At 25.5% G+C, this 16701-nt stretch overlaps 2 protein-coding genes across 5 annotated transcripts in view; one reads left to right on the plus strand and one right to left on the minus strand.

Annotated features, from left to right (window-relative positions):
* The window catches only part of LOC107452303 (uncharacterized), a 22192-nt gene extending 19655 nt beyond the window's left edge, over positions 1-2537 (plus strand). The window contains exons 9-10 of the mRNA XM_016068678.4: positions 1890-1976; positions 2356-2537. Coding sequence (XP_015924164.1) covers positions 1890-1976; positions 2356-2452 — 184 coding nt within the window. The 3' untranslated portion in view covers positions 2453-2537. The remainder of the gene's footprint in view (positions 1-1889; positions 1977-2355) is intronic.
* Positions 763-16701, minus strand: part of LOC107452300 (PAT complex subunit CCDC47) — a 17107-nt gene continuing 1168 nt past the window's right edge. For 2 of the 4 annotated variants that reach the window (XM_016068674.4, XM_071178592.2), the window contains exons 2-13: positions 16160-16387; positions 15852-15968; positions 12607-12781; positions 11726-11907; positions 7914-8015; positions 7270-7377; positions 6678-6760; positions 5096-5154; positions 4904-5013; positions 4428-4595; positions 3474-3530; positions 763-1196 (exon numbers count right to left, since the gene is read on the minus strand). In XM_016068674.4, coding sequence (XP_015924160.1) covers positions 1188-1196; positions 3474-3530; positions 4428-4595; positions 4904-5013; positions 5096-5154; positions 6678-6760; positions 7270-7377; positions 7914-8015; positions 11726-11907; positions 12607-12781; positions 15852-15968; positions 16160-16387 — 1398 coding nt within the window. In that variant the 3' untranslated portion in view covers positions 763-1187. Of the gene's footprint in view, positions 1197-3248; positions 3531-4427; positions 4596-4903; positions 5014-5095; positions 5155-6677; positions 6761-7269; positions 7378-7913; positions 8016-11725; positions 11908-12606; positions 12782-15851; positions 15969-16159; positions 16388-16701 lie in introns of those variants that run through there. The other 2 variants (XM_016068672.4, XM_016068673.3) reach the window with 1 other exon arrangement.

Here is a 16701-nt window from a genome sequence, read left to right on the forward strand (position 1 = left end):
CAAAACTAATGCTTTAAAATTTAAATATATGTACAGTAGAAAATATTTTATAAAAGGAAATGCTAAAATATAGAAAAATTCTCTGTTCATATGTAGATTCGTTTGTAGATAAGAAATATTATAAAAAAAAGTTCTCAAATTTTACATAACTAACACATTTTTACTGTAATTTAAAGTTGAAATTGTGTCCTGATATGCCTTATTTTATTTCAAGAAATATAAATAATTTCCCTAAAGGGTAGATTTTTTAAAAATTATTTTCTAATTAATAATTTTAATCTCTTGGTTTTGAATGGGTTAATGGATATAAATTCACTTCTAGGGTAAAATTTTTTTTTACAACATTACAGCATAGGATCAACCACATTTGAAATGAATATTCAATTTTTATGCAGTGTTTTGCCTTTCTTAAATATTATTGCTGCGTAAAAAGTAGTATTAAAAAGAAAAAAAAAAAAAAAAAAAACATTCCCCACCCACCTAAATCTAAGGATTCCCAAATTGCAGTCTTCTAGTAAATTGTGATGTACCAACTATAGATATTGAAATTAAAGACAAATAAATTCATGAATTTATAAAATAACAAACAAAAAAGTTTCTTTTTATTTCTTATTTGTGTTCAGTCTGAGGCCCCCACGATTTGGGGAACCACTGCTTAGATCTATTAATTTTTTAAAGCTGAATTACTTTCCAAATGAAAAATATCATTTTAAAATAATCTAATTGTTTGTGTAAACAGTTTTCATTAAAATAAATAGTAACTTTTGTATGAAGTTAAAATAATTTATTTAGAACTTGAGTGTGATTTCAACACCAGCACTAATTTTATGTACAGACAGTTAATAATAAAAAAATATAAACATTTAATCATGACTGATTTAATTTGTAATGATTCATCGAATTTTTTTCTTCTTAATATTTTTATTGCATTTAACTGCAATATAAAAGATTTCTAAGAAGTTTTTTCAAAAACATTAATAAATTAATTTTTTTAATAAATACCTTTTTTAATACATTGGTACAATACAACTGTACAGAGTTTATTTTCACTTCATTTTGTGAATAAAATGATTTGTTCTTGAAAGTTTTGCCTCTCCTGATTATTGATATTATGGGAGACATTCAATTTACCGACATCCTCATGACTTGCATGCAAATGTATCTGAGGAGGATGCTTGTGGCTTTATTCAAAAACTCTGCAAAAAAATTTATTATATTTATACTATAGTCAAATACAAAAAGTTCAAAACACAGTAAAAATGCGAACAAATGATTAAAATAAAATAAAACTATGTATATTAAATAATTTAAACAAAACATATATCAGAATAATTAGTGAATATTAAAATTCAAAAATAAGAAAAACTAGAAATGAAATAAAATCAAAAGAAATTTTCAATAAAAAAGTGTGTCTTGTGAATTTTTTAAAAACATGTATTTGTCTGTTTACCTTTTTTTTTTGGTTGCACGTTTTTACTTAAAGGAAAATAAAAATGACATTAAAATGCACAAACTTACGGTTTTTATGTCCTTAAAGTTACTTTATTTTTTTAAATAAGATTTTACAGATAGTTAAATATTCAATTCATAAATAATTTTGAATCTTTTTACACCTAATTTAATGTTTGTACACTTGGAAAATGTATGATTTGATAACTTATTCTATTGGTACTCCCATTCATCGGCTGTATTAGATTGGTTAAAAAAAAAAAGGAATTTCATACCTGGTACATCGACAATGACATTTGTATTTTGTACTAAGCAGTTTGCATTAATTATAGAATAGTATTATACTTCCATTACAATCCATGATAACAGTTTGATTATAAATAACTAATATTAATTAAAGTTTAGCATTGACACAGTTGAATGGAATTATTTGTTTTCAGTGAGAAATTAGTGCAAGCAAATTTGTCTTCTCTTTATGATCCTCTCACAGCTCATGAAACAGAAGTTCTGAATCATATTATTGAGAAGTGAGTAATTATAAATGAATAATTATAATTTAGTTATTTTTCAGACACAAATTATAGATTTTTTAGGTTGGCATTATTTGTATTTTCTGAAGTTACTTATCTCTTCTGTATATATCATTCATACATTGTTTAGTTTACTTAAAGAGAAAAATAAAATAACTTGTACTCATTGCATGATTAAACTATTGCAGTTAATATACTTTTTTAAAAAAAATGTTGCATATTAAGAATGTGCTATATGTTGTTGTATTGTTTTGTATACATTCAAAATAATTTTTAATTCTCATTACAATTATTAATCTTATTTTAGATGTCAACAAAATTTTTCATATGTTTAAATTATTTAGTATAAAGTTGTTAAAGTCAATATTTTGTTTAGTTTCTACAGGAAAATTCCAGTAACCAATTGGGAAAATATAGAACCTCAAGCATATTGGCAAGATTTGAAAACACTTGATTTACAGAAATTGCAATAACTAATTCAAATTTTTAAATAATATTCAAGTTATGACATGCAGAAAATGTTATTTAAAATCTACAATAAAATTTTTTAACACTTTAGACATTGTTTATTAATTCTTCGAGTCCAGAGGAAGATATAACTTATATTATTTAGTAATCCCAAAATTATTATTCATAGTCCAGTACAGATTTATAAAAAAACTTTTATAATTTTGATAAATTTAAATTTAGAATCAATACGTGAAAAAATAGTTTAAGTATGTGAAAGGGAAGAATTTATAATTTTATAAATACAAATTTATAAAACAATAATTGTAGTTTATTCAATATATTTCCTGTCATGTGAGGAAAAAATCTTCAGCTAAAAATAAATTACAAAGTGCATATCTGTAGTATTTAAATTAATTCAAATCTTATTAGATGCAATTTTTACAAGGTTATTTCATAAAAATATTTAAATACTATATACTTCATTTTTGATTGAAATTTTGTGATAACAAGATTTTTGATCTGATTGCATTTTAAAGAGATAATTACAACAATTTATTTCATACATTATCATTGCTGTGCAGACAATTATATTTAATATAAGGAAATCAACACAAAATTGAAAACCTTTTCTATTTTTACAGCTTTATACAATATGCCCCAATGAAATTTCTGCTTTTGCATGAAAAAATATATTAAGCATTGTGCATACCAGATTATTTGAATCTAAACTGGCATAAATTGTAAACTGCTTAATAATTTAAGACTAAACTTTTATCATGCAGAATAACTGTTGTGATAATTCAATAAATTATAGCTCAATACTTTAACATTCAGTTTTATTTGAGCATTCGGTAAAAAAATGAACATATGTTTAAAATAACAAATACAATAACATATTTACAAAATGAACAATCCAATGCATGGATTACATGAGCACTAAATAAATAAATTAAGTTTAAGGGCTTGCAATCTGAGTATAGTTTTTATTAAATAGATGTGGTGTAATATGAAGTATCACAAACAAAATGATTAAAGAGTCTTTACTTTCAACTGCTTCATTTTGGGTGCTCTTTTCTTCAGTTCTCTGCGATGTTCACGTTCCTAAAAATAAAGTTGATGTGCTATCAGCTGTCTATGAAACTGAATACATTGAAACAGATTTAACTAGCAATATACAGATCTATAAATATTTTACCTACAGTAAACATGCATCAGATTAAGATTATTATGGACTTGTTGCCCTTCATACAGAAAAATTAAAGATAAAACTGTAAAAGCAATAATTTTTTGCTCAGAAACATTTTTGAGGACTATAAATTAGAATTATTTCAGTTACCAGTAGTGCATGAAATGCCAGAGCACTATAGATTACATAAGCAATATATAGAATGCCCAGTTTTCTTAGCATTATTTTACCAAGCATTGTACAGATTCTAAACATTCAATAACATATAATAGCCTTCTTGTGACTTTTTTTTCATACTTTATTAAAAAGAATTTCTTATTTTTTAGAATGCCTGTCATTGTCAGACAAAGCTTGAAAAATATGAATTAATACATTCTTTACCAGAACACTCAATAGATTCTAAGCATTTTATAAAATTAATGACCTAATCAACCTTTTTTAATACTTTAGCAAAAAATTTTTTTTTCGTTGAAATATGAGGATAATTACATTTTTAACCAAGGCAAGGATTTTGAGCATTCTATAATATATAATAGCTTAATCATGACCTTTTATTCATACTTCATTTTTAGGCAAAGTTTGAAATGCGAGAATTATGACATTTTCTTTTTACTCAGGCATTTTAAAATTGATAATAACCAAATCACAATTTTTTCTCTCTTTAAATTGACTTTTAATTTTTATTTTTAACAATTCAAATCTTTTTTAAATTTATCAATTTAGCGTGGCCTTTTTACGTAAAGTCAGAAATATGAAAATGATCTTATTCCTTACTATATCTTCTACAATGCCTAGGTATGACTCTCACTTACTTCCCACTTTCTTTGCTTTTCTGGATCTTCTTCATTCATCATTTTTTCTTTCTCTGCTCTACGTTTTTCCTCCCTTCTAGCCTGAGCAGCTTCCTGTCTCTGAGCATGTGTAGTTTTCAGAAATGCCTCTTCAACACGCTGCCGGTTTTTCTCAGCCTTATTTTTAGCCTATAAGTAATAGACATTTGAAGCCAAATCATTAATTCACCAGGAAAATAAATAATTTATTAGAAAAATTTCTTTAATTTTTTCCTCTTGTTTTGGTCATTTGTGTATTTAAAATTATATATATTTATCTGAGTTAGTTTTAGGAATATGCAGTTCTGAAATTCGAATTTTGTCAGAAAATGCATTAATGAAGAAGAAATAAATAGTCACACATAAAACTTTATAAACCAAATTAATACATTTTTCATTCATATTCAATGAAAGGTGCAAAATTGTAACAAAATGCTAATATAACAATATCATTATACCTCTTTACTCAAATGAAATCTCTTGACCTTTTCTATTGAATAAAACACTAGTTGCAGTAAGGGTTTCATATTTTCCATTACTTCAGGTGTAGTTTTACCTTTTCCTGGAACTAAAATAAGATATATGAGTAAATAGCTTTCAAAATATATCGTGCAGTAGTCAGTCACAAAAAAAACAAAAAAAAAACTTACTATTAAAACCAAACATTAACATTTTCTTTGTCTCTGGCAGTTTAGTCAATTGAGTATCTCTATATAAAGAATATAGTTAATATATATAATTAGAAAAAACAATAATGAGTTTAAAATAATTTAAAAGTAATGAAAGGAAAAGAATATTTTATTTTACATAGAAATGCACAGAAATAAAAGGCAAAGCTCTCACTCACTCATCACTAATTCTACCACTTCCCATAAAGTTAAAACGCTGAACCATATGTTCTTTATGAGATAAGTGGAAATACTAAGTAAATTTTCATTTCAATACTTTTTATAATCAGGGTAAATATAGGCTATTTACCCTGATATTAAAAAGTACTGAAATGAAAATTTACTTAGTTTTTCCACTTATCTCATAAAGAACATATTGTCCAGCATTTGTAGCAAATCCAGTCCAGTGAAGCAAATCTAGGAAACATGTTTTTACCAAAATAGAAGTTTTAACTTTGAATTATGTGTTCTTTATGTGATAAATAAAACAAAACTAAATGATATGTTGAATGTTGATGTCTTGAAATTATCAAGGTATTATCAAACCTAATTGACAGTATAGCTAAAAAACACATTTTTACTGAAATAGAAGTCTTAAATTTACACCATGTCTTCTTTATGTGATAAATAGAAAAACTAAAAATTCTTCATTTTGATACATTGATATATTAGGGTAATTGGCCTAATTGACACTAATGCTAAATAACATATTTTTATTAAAATAAAAGCCTCAAATTTGGACCCAGTATTGTTTATAAGATAAAAAAAAAGAAAAAAGAAAAAGTATTGCTTTGATATTTTGAGTAATTATCCCAAACGAAAGTTATGTTAAAAGTCTGCCACAAAGATGTCTCAAACTTTGACCATATATCCCTTATCAGAGAAACAAAAACTAATCAAGTTTCATTTCGACAATTTGTTTAATTTACCAAGAAGTATTAAGAAAATTATATCCCTCATAAGCAATTTTGATTCCTTAACAGTCCTCAACACAAAATACATTTTAAACTTGTTTTATTATCCTTGACCATGTTTTACCATGAGACCATGCTTTGTTATTACTTTTTTTAATTATGCTTTTAAGAAATCAATAAATTAGTTTTAAAGTAAAGAATTTCATTATCATTGTTATTTTTCAATGAATTTATAAATTTTAGAATGTATGACTTTTTAAAGTGCTAGAGTTGCTTTGTATAAAAGGAACAGAGCATACCACAGTTTTCCAAAATATGATGTTATAAAGCCCACATATTTTACATTCAATCTATAGGAGAAGTGATTTTTTTATTCCTGTTTTTCTTCTTCAAATGAATAGCTTTTGATTGAAGGAGCAGATAAAACCAATTCGTAATATTTTTTACTTAAAAATACAAAACTTGAACTTGTATCAATCAATAATTTTCAACATCAACTGGTATGGCAAAGTTGCGCACCGCACAATTTTTAAATTATGAAATTTTTTCAAATATCAAATCCTTGTTGAAAGGATAAAACTTTATAGATAAAAAATATTCATAAAATTCTAAGAAGATGTCAAATAAGTTCAAATTCTTCAGTTACTTACTCAGAAAGTTTTGGTCCCGAGAATTGATCTGAAAAATGAATGAAATCGATGACATCAGAGTATTTTTGAAGAACTGTAATCAGCTGAAAAGAAACAAATATTTATGAAATCAAGAAACTTTACAAGCATAACATTTTGTAAGTGCCTTTTTTATAATTATGAAAGTTACAGTAATGCTAAGTTATTAGATTATTTTTCAAAATTTAAAAAATGCTGTAAATACGAGAAATATTTTAATCTAGATATTATTCAAACTTGAAGCAATTTTATTACCTATAATCATAAAAATATATATACAAGTTAAATCAGATTTATTAACTATAATAAAGCTTCATTTTATAGTATTAAATTTTCTTTGATACTTTCAAGGCTTTACAAGAAATGTTCCATTCTTTAAATGCATGACTAAATAATTATGCAACATTCATGCAAACAATTACAAAAAAGTGATCATTATATGACTAAGAAGTAAAAAGTCTTTCTTTTTAAACTATGTCTAGTCACAGTTATTAGAAAAGAAAAGTAAATTAATTTCCTTTAAAATAGTATCCTGTTAATAAAAATAAAGCTAAACAAATGAAAAAAATATTACCTTGCTATCTAGCATAGCATTTGCAGCTTCGCCTAATTCATTCATCATGATGAAGTTATCTGGAATGCCCAAACGATCAACAGTCTTTTTCTCAGGACAGTAAGTACTCTAGATTAGAAAAATTATTTCGCACATTACACAATAAGATCTAGTTCAAATTCAAATATTCTCATTATTTATACAATTAATTCTGAAAAACACATGAGTAAAGGCCATTCAAGCCATTATTAAATTCGTATTTAAAAAAAAAAAAAGCACGATAAATATTACTTTTCTTATGAATTAGTATAAAATAATTTTAAAAGCTCAATCATTAATAATTTTAAAAGCTCAAATTCAATTGCTATTTTAAATTTTTCGTATGAATGTACGTGCAAAAAGTAAAATGTGGCTTTGTTCTTAAATCTTCCAAGAGCTAGGTTTTAGTACTCTCTCTCACAGCTGTATCATCTTTGCTATGACCAGTTCCATGAGAAATGATCAATGGAGTTCTACAGAATGATGTATTCTTCGTAAAATATTAAAAGAAATTTTTACATTTAAACTAAGAAAATCAAAAATATTGCATTAAAAATATACAGTTTAAATAAGTTTCTATCCAAAACATTTCATCAACTAAATAAAATTTGATAAAGCAAACTTACTATATCACCCATTTCCTTAACTAGTCTAGTAGCTGTTTTTTTGTTGGCTATACAGAATACAAAATTATCCATTGCATCTGGACTCATTGTTACTTTAACAATCTGTGAAAATTAAGATTACATTTTCATTCATTCAATAAACTCAAAGCAAAATATATAACAATTTTTAAATAAAATGTAGAAAACATTTCTATTACGTTTAGTCCTGCTTAATTTTATCTCTCTTATGTTCTTTTTTAAAAATAAGGCAACACTATAAATAAACTATTATTGAAACAATGTAATGTTGAAAAGTGAATATGTTAGTTTTCTTTTCAAGAAAGGAAGCAAATAGAAATAAAACATATTCAGGATTATATATATATTAGTAAATTAGTACACATTTCTGGATATTTTCCCATAATAATCAGTGTTTAAAATGCAGATTTTAAATTTCTTACATCTTAAAAGCAATATAAATAAAAAATTATCGTGTATTAACTGACTACAATTTATTATTTGTTTAACTATTCTCTTCCTTTTGTTCAATCTTGTTTTACATTTACTTATCCATGCCTTCCTCATAATAAATATCACTTGACTTAAAATAAAAAAGAAAGAAATCTTTATTTAAAACTCCATGTCCTTTTTTAATAATAATTACAATTTGTCTACTATATTATTGAATAAAATCACTTTCAAAAGGCAATGATGGGAGAGTTTTTAGTGGTAATAAAAGTTAACATAAAGGTGACCAGCCCCCAAATTTTTTGTTCTATTTAGCTCACTTGAAAAACATTGCTTTACAAATTTATTTTATTTTATTATCATAATTTTTTTTTGCCTATTTATTTTCTTATACAGAATGTAGTTGAATTTTGATAAATGATAAAATTGGCTTGAAGAATTCAATTCAGGAAACAATTGAAACTTGTACTGACATCAAGCACAATAATCCAGTTGAAATTTGAGCCTGCTATTTAGTCAATGAACTGTCAAAATTTCAACTGACAATAAATTTTCCTTGTTATTCAATGCACATACTGACACTTCCCACTAGCTAGTGGACAATTGGTCAGAATCTGGGCTGATAAAAATGGCAATAAATCCTCCTGGTAAGCACGAGGAAATAGTTAAAAGTTGCATAGTCTCAGGGCACAGAGTTCAAGTAGAGATTTGTAAGGTCTGGTTAGTGAGAAATTTAAAATACAATAAAATACACTCAAATACAATACAATTTGAAATTTCAAAGATCTAAATTTCAAATACAAGATTTCAACACCACAAACAAACACTCAAGTGAGTTAATAAAAAATGTAGTAGAAATAAAATAAATATGGCAAAAAAGATAGTGATTTCCTGTGAATATTAATGGATTTATAGCTATTACATAATATGTTAATTAAAAAGAAATAAGTGTATAAATCAACATTTACTTTAAAATAAAAAGAGCTTCATGGTTCACTATGGAGTAGATTTGTCAAAAACTATTTAATAATAATTTGTACAAATTCCATATTTATAAAAATTAAGTTCATTATTTCTTTTAAGACTATAATTAAGATTAAAAAATTACATATAACAGAAGCTTACTTTTGTTTTAGTTTAAATATTATTGAAAACCAAAATACAGGAAACTCATTAGTATATACCAAGAATAAAACAAAAACAGGTATAGAAGAAATATATAATTAAAGCATTCAGTAGCTTAATACAGAATATTGAAGGAAACCACTTTCTTCAGCAAAAAAAGTGAATTTCATTAGTAATGCTGTTGATGTTTAAGATACATGCAATAATATTAGTTCCAATCAAACTATTTCAAAGTTTTAAATTAAAATTCAGTCATCACAATATTCCTCTGCTGCAAAGAGGTAGGGATTATTATTTTTTTTTAAAAATTTTATAATTTAAATATTTTTTAAAAAATGAGAATTTTTCAGACACTGAATTTATTTCACACCAAAAACTAGTAGTATCTGTGTTTAATTTAACTATTAATATTCTTAGTTTTAATTTACTGAAAATGTAGCTTTTATTTTCTTTAAACCTAAATGACCCATTATCTGAAAAACTATGAGCAGAGCCGGATTATACCTTTCGTAGGCCCTAGGCACAGCCGTTTTCGGGGCCCTTCCCTCCTTCCCCCCACTCCTCCCCTCTTTTCAAAATATATGCTAAAATTTTCTTCCATATTTTTTTTTTACATTTTTATTAATATGGATTTTAATTTACAAATTTGCCTATCGAACTTTATCTGCAATACCGACATACTGCCGATATTGCAGTTGATATCGATAATACGTACTATTATGATTAGTTCGATCGATAACTATGTAAAAGTAAACACTTCATGTCAACAATACAACAACAAACCAGCAAAGAAAACAGTGAAATTGATAGTGAGATAAATTACAAGAAATATTTATACTACAAATAGCTTCATAGTTTTCATGATACTACTATGATAACTAAGTGAAGGAAATTAACATTGTCAAAAGTAAATCTTCTGAAATTATTTATAAATAAATTTGCAAGGTAGGTTAAATGTTTACTAATAGAAAAAAAATGATTTAATACTATTTTAATAAAATGTCAGTCACGTTTTGTCAGGAACGTATTACACCATTTTAGATGCATTAATTTCAGAAGTGACTAAAAGGCGTTAAGCTTACAGTGATTTGTGCGATAATTTCGGTTTTCTTGTTCACAAAAATCTGTCAGAATCTGAGATTAAACTAGAAGCGCAAAATTTGGTGAAAATTTACTCATCCGATTTAGAGGAAAACTTTGTAGATGAATTTTTACTGTTGTCAAATTTGTATGAACATAAATCTGCACAAGAAATGTTGAAGGCTCAAATTAAAGATAAACTTGTGAATACTTTTCCTAACGTTCACATTGCATTAAGAATATATTTGTCGATTCTTGGATCAAATGCAGAAGGAGAAAAATCTTCCTCCAGATTAAAATTGATAAAAAATTATTTGCGTTCAACAATGAATCAAGATCGTTTGGCATCGCTCGCACTTATGTCTATTGAATACGACATTTTGCGTAGTTTGGAATTCGACAGCATAATACAAGATTTCGTTGAACCCAAAAATCGCAAAAAAGTAATATATTAGATCATAAGATTATGCAAAATAATTTATTACCGAAAAATATTATACTTTTATTTGTATCTTCATAATTTTGAGCAAAATACACTTGTTGTTTTTAAAGCTAAATTATTTTTGTCAAAAAATTTTTTTCTCCCAAGTTTTTCGTAGGCCCTAGGCACGTGCCTAGTGTGCCTATAGGTTAATCCGGCCCTGACTATGAGGATAGGAATTTTTTCTCTAATTTATATGCAAACATTTTGTAATTTTAAGAACTTCCATTCAAAAATAGCTGGTAGATGGTTTAAATCAAATATTTTTCTACATAATTTTTTAGCTAAAAAAAGGAATATCAATATGTCAAATTTAAAATTGGTTAGATATAAACATCTGATACCAAGAAAACCAATCAGTGATTAAATTACATATGAATAATACCTTCTAACATTTCAAAGGCACTTTTAGCAATCTTTGGAGAATAACTTTGATACAGATTAAAAACATTCGTAGTTACCAATAAATCAATGGCTACTGAATCAAACTTTAAAATAAAAAAATTATGGAAAACAATTAATTGATAAAACAAATAATTAGTAAACAGATTGATCAAAAACTAAAACTTTAGACCTGAATTTCATATCTAAAGATAAAAATCAAGCTAAATGGAGGACTATAATATTTTAGGACAAAGAGATATATAAATTTTTATAAAAGATATTTAGACATACTTACCATTTGATCACACGAAGGGCGGATCATGTTAGAAATAACACTCACTAAATCTTGACGTTTCAAAAACTTTAATTCTACAAGCATGCCTTCTACACAAACTCGACCACTGCACCAGAGGGTATAAACATTTTCCGACTCTTTTTGTATACCACCTTTTTCAATTTCTTTTTTGCCATCATCACCTTAAAAAAAAAAGTAAAAATTCAGAATTTTAATAAAAAAACATCTAGAAATCTGGTAGCAGCAATGCTCCATCAATACAACAGATTATTACAGCATCTGCAGATTATTTTTCATTTTATTTTCAAAAAGCAAATAAATAAATATGGAATTTTTTTTTAGACTCCTTTTAAAATATCCATAAACTTGTTTTTAATATAAACGAAATGGTCGAATTGAGAGAAAATAACAAAGAATAAAAAGTAAAGAGTTCTTTCTTTCTGTTACTTAATTACAGACTTAACTGCTTAAAGATTTAATCAATTTTTTAGTATCATTGAATAAAATGCGAATTTTTAAACAACATAAGTTTTTATGAATAATATTTATGTACTTAATATTTTAAAATTTGGCTACATATATGTTAGATTAGACTAAATTTTTAGAATAATAATCTCGGTCTAACTGCATTGCAGACTAATTTGGATTCACGAAGCTTGTGTTGTAGATTCTTTGTAAATTCTGTACTGGGTCTACAAAGATGTTAATAAGTGCAGAACTTAATGAGTGCTTGTTTTCATATTCAGTTATTTATATTAATAAAATATAATCTAAAACTTTTAAAATTTCCAAAAAATAGAATATAAACTACAAATATTACTTTTAAGTTAAAGATTGCAATCAACTTTTATAAATAAATATGACTAATAACATTGTCTTACCAACTAAAGCAAAATTATTTTCAAATACTTGACAGTGTGAATTAAACCAGGCCATGGCTAATTTTTGATTTTTATTGCGTCCAGCGATGAAATTGGCAAAATATACAACAAGACCAGCAATCATCAGGAATTCTAGATAGAAGCTTTCCCAATTTCTACGAAGATGAAGAGGAACCTGCAAAAGAAGTTTCAAAAAAGTTAGTCAATTAGATAAAACTTGTTGAGAAAAAATCATCACCAATGTATTTGTAATATCAAGCATACTAGAACTACAGCCTCAAGGAAGAAGTGCAAGCATCACATAATCTTCTTTAGAAGTAAAAGGATAGTGTCTTCTGAAATGAACTCTTAAATTTTAACAACACTTTCGAACATTCAAATAGAATGTTATTTATGATGGGATTTAGATTTTTTAATAGATTTTGCTTTTAATACTTTTTACCATCACAATATTTTCGTCAAAGACTTCAGTAGCATAAAACATAAATATTTTATTTATATAAAATTTTGTGTATTTTAGGTACATATATAAAAAATAATTATTACCCTCTTTTTATTTTTTATTAAAACTTCTTTTAATATTTTAAAAATGTTTAGTGAAAAGGAAAGAGTTTCTTAATTAAATTTGAAATCCTAACTGTGCTTATCCCTAACTGAAAAAGTAAATGATAGTTAAATAGTTATAATAGTCATAATTTGTAAATGTATTTTTTATTGACATAAGAAAATAATATGAAATATAAAATAAAATTTTTTTTTTTTTTAAACATAAACTTGTGTGAAAATTTTATAAATTTGCTGATAAGTAATAAATAGTTGTATAATTAAGAAAACAGGGTTTTCCCCCTTTTTCTATTCTTTGTGTTTATATTTTAAAAATGCAAATTTTTTTTGTACTTTTTCTTTAACCAGACGCAAGGAAATTAAACTATTATCTTATATTTTTTAGCCTAGTACCCATTTATCCGGTATCCAGATAACCGGGAAACCAGAAAACCGGGAAAAATTTTGCTCGAATTTCCCGCCATTTTAAACTAGAACGAAAAAAGCGGAAATGGGATCATCCTTGAAGTTGAGTAGAGGAAAATGTAAGGAAGGGGAAGATTTTTTCCCCCGTTTACCCAGAGAAACGTCATTTCCTCCGTGACCTTGAAGGCAGGCAAGGGAGGAATGTTTTATTTTTTCCTTTAGGCCGTCAATCAAACTCAAGGGTGTGGCATGCTGATTTCGTTTTCTGCTTGATTTACGAGGGGGGTGGGGAAAATGCATTGCATGCATATCAGTGAACAGAAAAAGAAAACAGAAAAATATATTTATTTGACATCGACTAATAAAAATAAAATCTTTTTCTTTTGAATAAATTCTTATTCTTTGGAAGTGCGGTATCAATTACAAGTTTTTCTTGGTGTGGAATCACATCTGCTGTAATTAAAAATCTTGTTTTTATCAACAAAAAAATAAAATAAAAGGAGAATTGTTTATTATTTTAAACATAGGATTATTTTATGAAGCAGATTGCAGTTTTGTTTTTCTGATTCCACTACGTTTGATTTTTTTTCTTTTCGCGATAAATTGCGCACTCAATAAATTAATTCTTTTTATTCATAAATTTTATCATTAGGTTTTTTTTTTTTTTTTTGAATTCCGTTGATTTTGCCTTGTTTCGGGTTTTACTATTTATGCTAGTGCCTTTTTTAATTATCGTTTCGGTTCGATAATTTTCAAGTGTTTTTATTTAGATTAATAAGTTTTCCATTTATTTTATCGTTTCCCCCGTATAATTAGGTATGAAATATATTGCGTTATTTAATCATTGGTTTTGTTTATATTATTTAATTTAGGAATTGTAATAATTTTTAAAAAATAAATATGAGAATTTGTATTTTTTAAACTTGATTTTCTTGTCTAAACTTGCAAATTTTTTTGTTCTTTTAAATGTTATATTTCTACCATTTTTTTTTCTTTTTAAAGTTAGGAGTACCTTTCTTTTTTCTCTTACTTTATGCATTACACTTTTTCCTTGTACTTCGGGTTCGATAAAACATCGATTAACGACACTTTTTGGTCGATCCAGAAAACCGGGAAATTCAGATATCCGGGATAGCGATGGTCCCGAGCATCCCGGATAATTGGTTCTCTACTGTAATTAAATTTTTTTGCATCTAAAAAATTAATAAAATTAAAAAATAAATAAAAATTTGGTAGGTAAATGTACATTTTTTGGTAAGTTTTCGTTTGTGTTCGTCTAATTGAAAATAACCAAATTTTCATAAAAATATGCCAAAGTAAGCAAATATTTTAGCTTAACTTTATATTATACTTAATTTGATAATTTGTCTTTACAGAAGATAAAACATAACTGTTACATTACTATCCTAAAAGAAATTACCATTAGAACATATTACATAAATTTCAAACTATTTTAAAAAGTAGAAAGGTTAATATAATTTAAAAAATTTAGGTTACTTCTTTATAGGACAATTTATAGCATTCCAGAAACTACAACTATCGTGAGATTTGATCATAACTAATTTGCTATGAGTAAGGCAATAAATTTGGTGAAATAAAACAGTAAGTCTTATTGTCTAATATGTATTTATAGATTTCTAGCTAGTTTTAATGTAATAAAAATAGCTTCTAAACTATGGTGAATGAAAATATATCTACTCAGTTTTTCACTGTGCGTCAATTTCAGAGACATAAAATAAAATTAGTATGCTTGAAGTATTGAATATTAAACAACATGATAGATATTTAGATAATTAAAAAAAATTCTTTATAATTAACACTTTAAGTTGTTTCACTATAATTTTCTACTGCATACAAAATTAATTCTGTTCAGAAATTAAATTTACATGCATAATTTAAATATATATTCATAAAAACATTGCATAACTATATTTAAAATACATGCATCAATTGAAATAATGAAAATAGCTGTAAGAAAAGATTCTTTAAAAAAATTTTTTTGTTATAAAAACACACAAAAAGTTGTTCACATTAATGTATATTATTATTAAATTTCCTTAAGAGTATCACCATTAATGAATGAGATTTAAATTTTTCAATTTAAATAATTTATCAAAAAAATATGAATAATAATTTGCATAATAATTTGCTTTTCATCACTTCATAAATAAATAAAATTTCACATCACTACAAATATAAACGTAGAACGACACAATTACAAGCTTTCATGATTCTTTTCTAGCACAGTTAAAATATAGGGTAATTAAAAAACTTACTTTTGCAATTTTAAGGTCTGGTTTTTCAGATGGTTTTCCTTTAACAGATGGAATTTCTTGATCAAGACCTTCAAATTCTTCTTCATCTTGAAAATGTTCAAATTCTTCTCCATCATCCTAAAGTCAAACAATAATAATTACTTCAATAAATATCAATTAACGCATACAGAAAATAAATTTTTTTAACATAAAATCACATAGAAAGCTCAATAAATTGTTTAATCTTAAATTAAAAATACTTAAAGACAGGCCTACAAACAAAAGATTTTTCTTTCTTTTTTAAAATATAAAATCAAGAATCAATTTACTTCAACTTGTACTTCATCATCAAAATTTTGTGGAGGGGGAGGAGACATTTTAAGGTCTGGCTTTTGTTTACTACTATCATCTTCTTTAACAACTATTTCTTCATCTTCATCAAATTCTTCAAATTCAGCAAATTCATTGTCCTCTATTTCTGCTTTATGATGATTAGCAGCGAATCCGAATGAGATGAAAAAAATGGAAAATAGTACAACATAAAATGAAGAATACATCTGAAAAAATAAAATGAGTGTGAGATTTTTTAAAAATTTCTTTTTACGCTAATGCAAATTAAAACTTTTTAATCATAAGTATTTGTTGTAATGATAAAGATTTTATGTCTCCAGTATTTGTTTCACATATTTATACTGAATAATTAATACAAATCTAGTAGAGATAGAGCAAATAAAAATTTAAATTTAATATTTATAAAGTTTTTGTTTAAAATTACAATTGTCTTACAATTAAACAAGAATCTTAAAACAAATGATTTCTTATGAAATCTTACAAGTGCCTAAAAGAGAAGACATACTAATCCAATTGGAAA

This window comes from Parasteatoda tepidariorum, chromosome 6 (genome assembly GCF_982258835.1).
Source record: "Parasteatoda tepidariorum strain Cologne lab strain chromosome 6, Ptep-v5.0, whole genome shotgun sequence".
Lineage (NCBI taxonomy): Eukaryota > Metazoa > Arthropoda > Arachnida > Araneae > Theridiidae > Parasteatoda > Parasteatoda tepidariorum.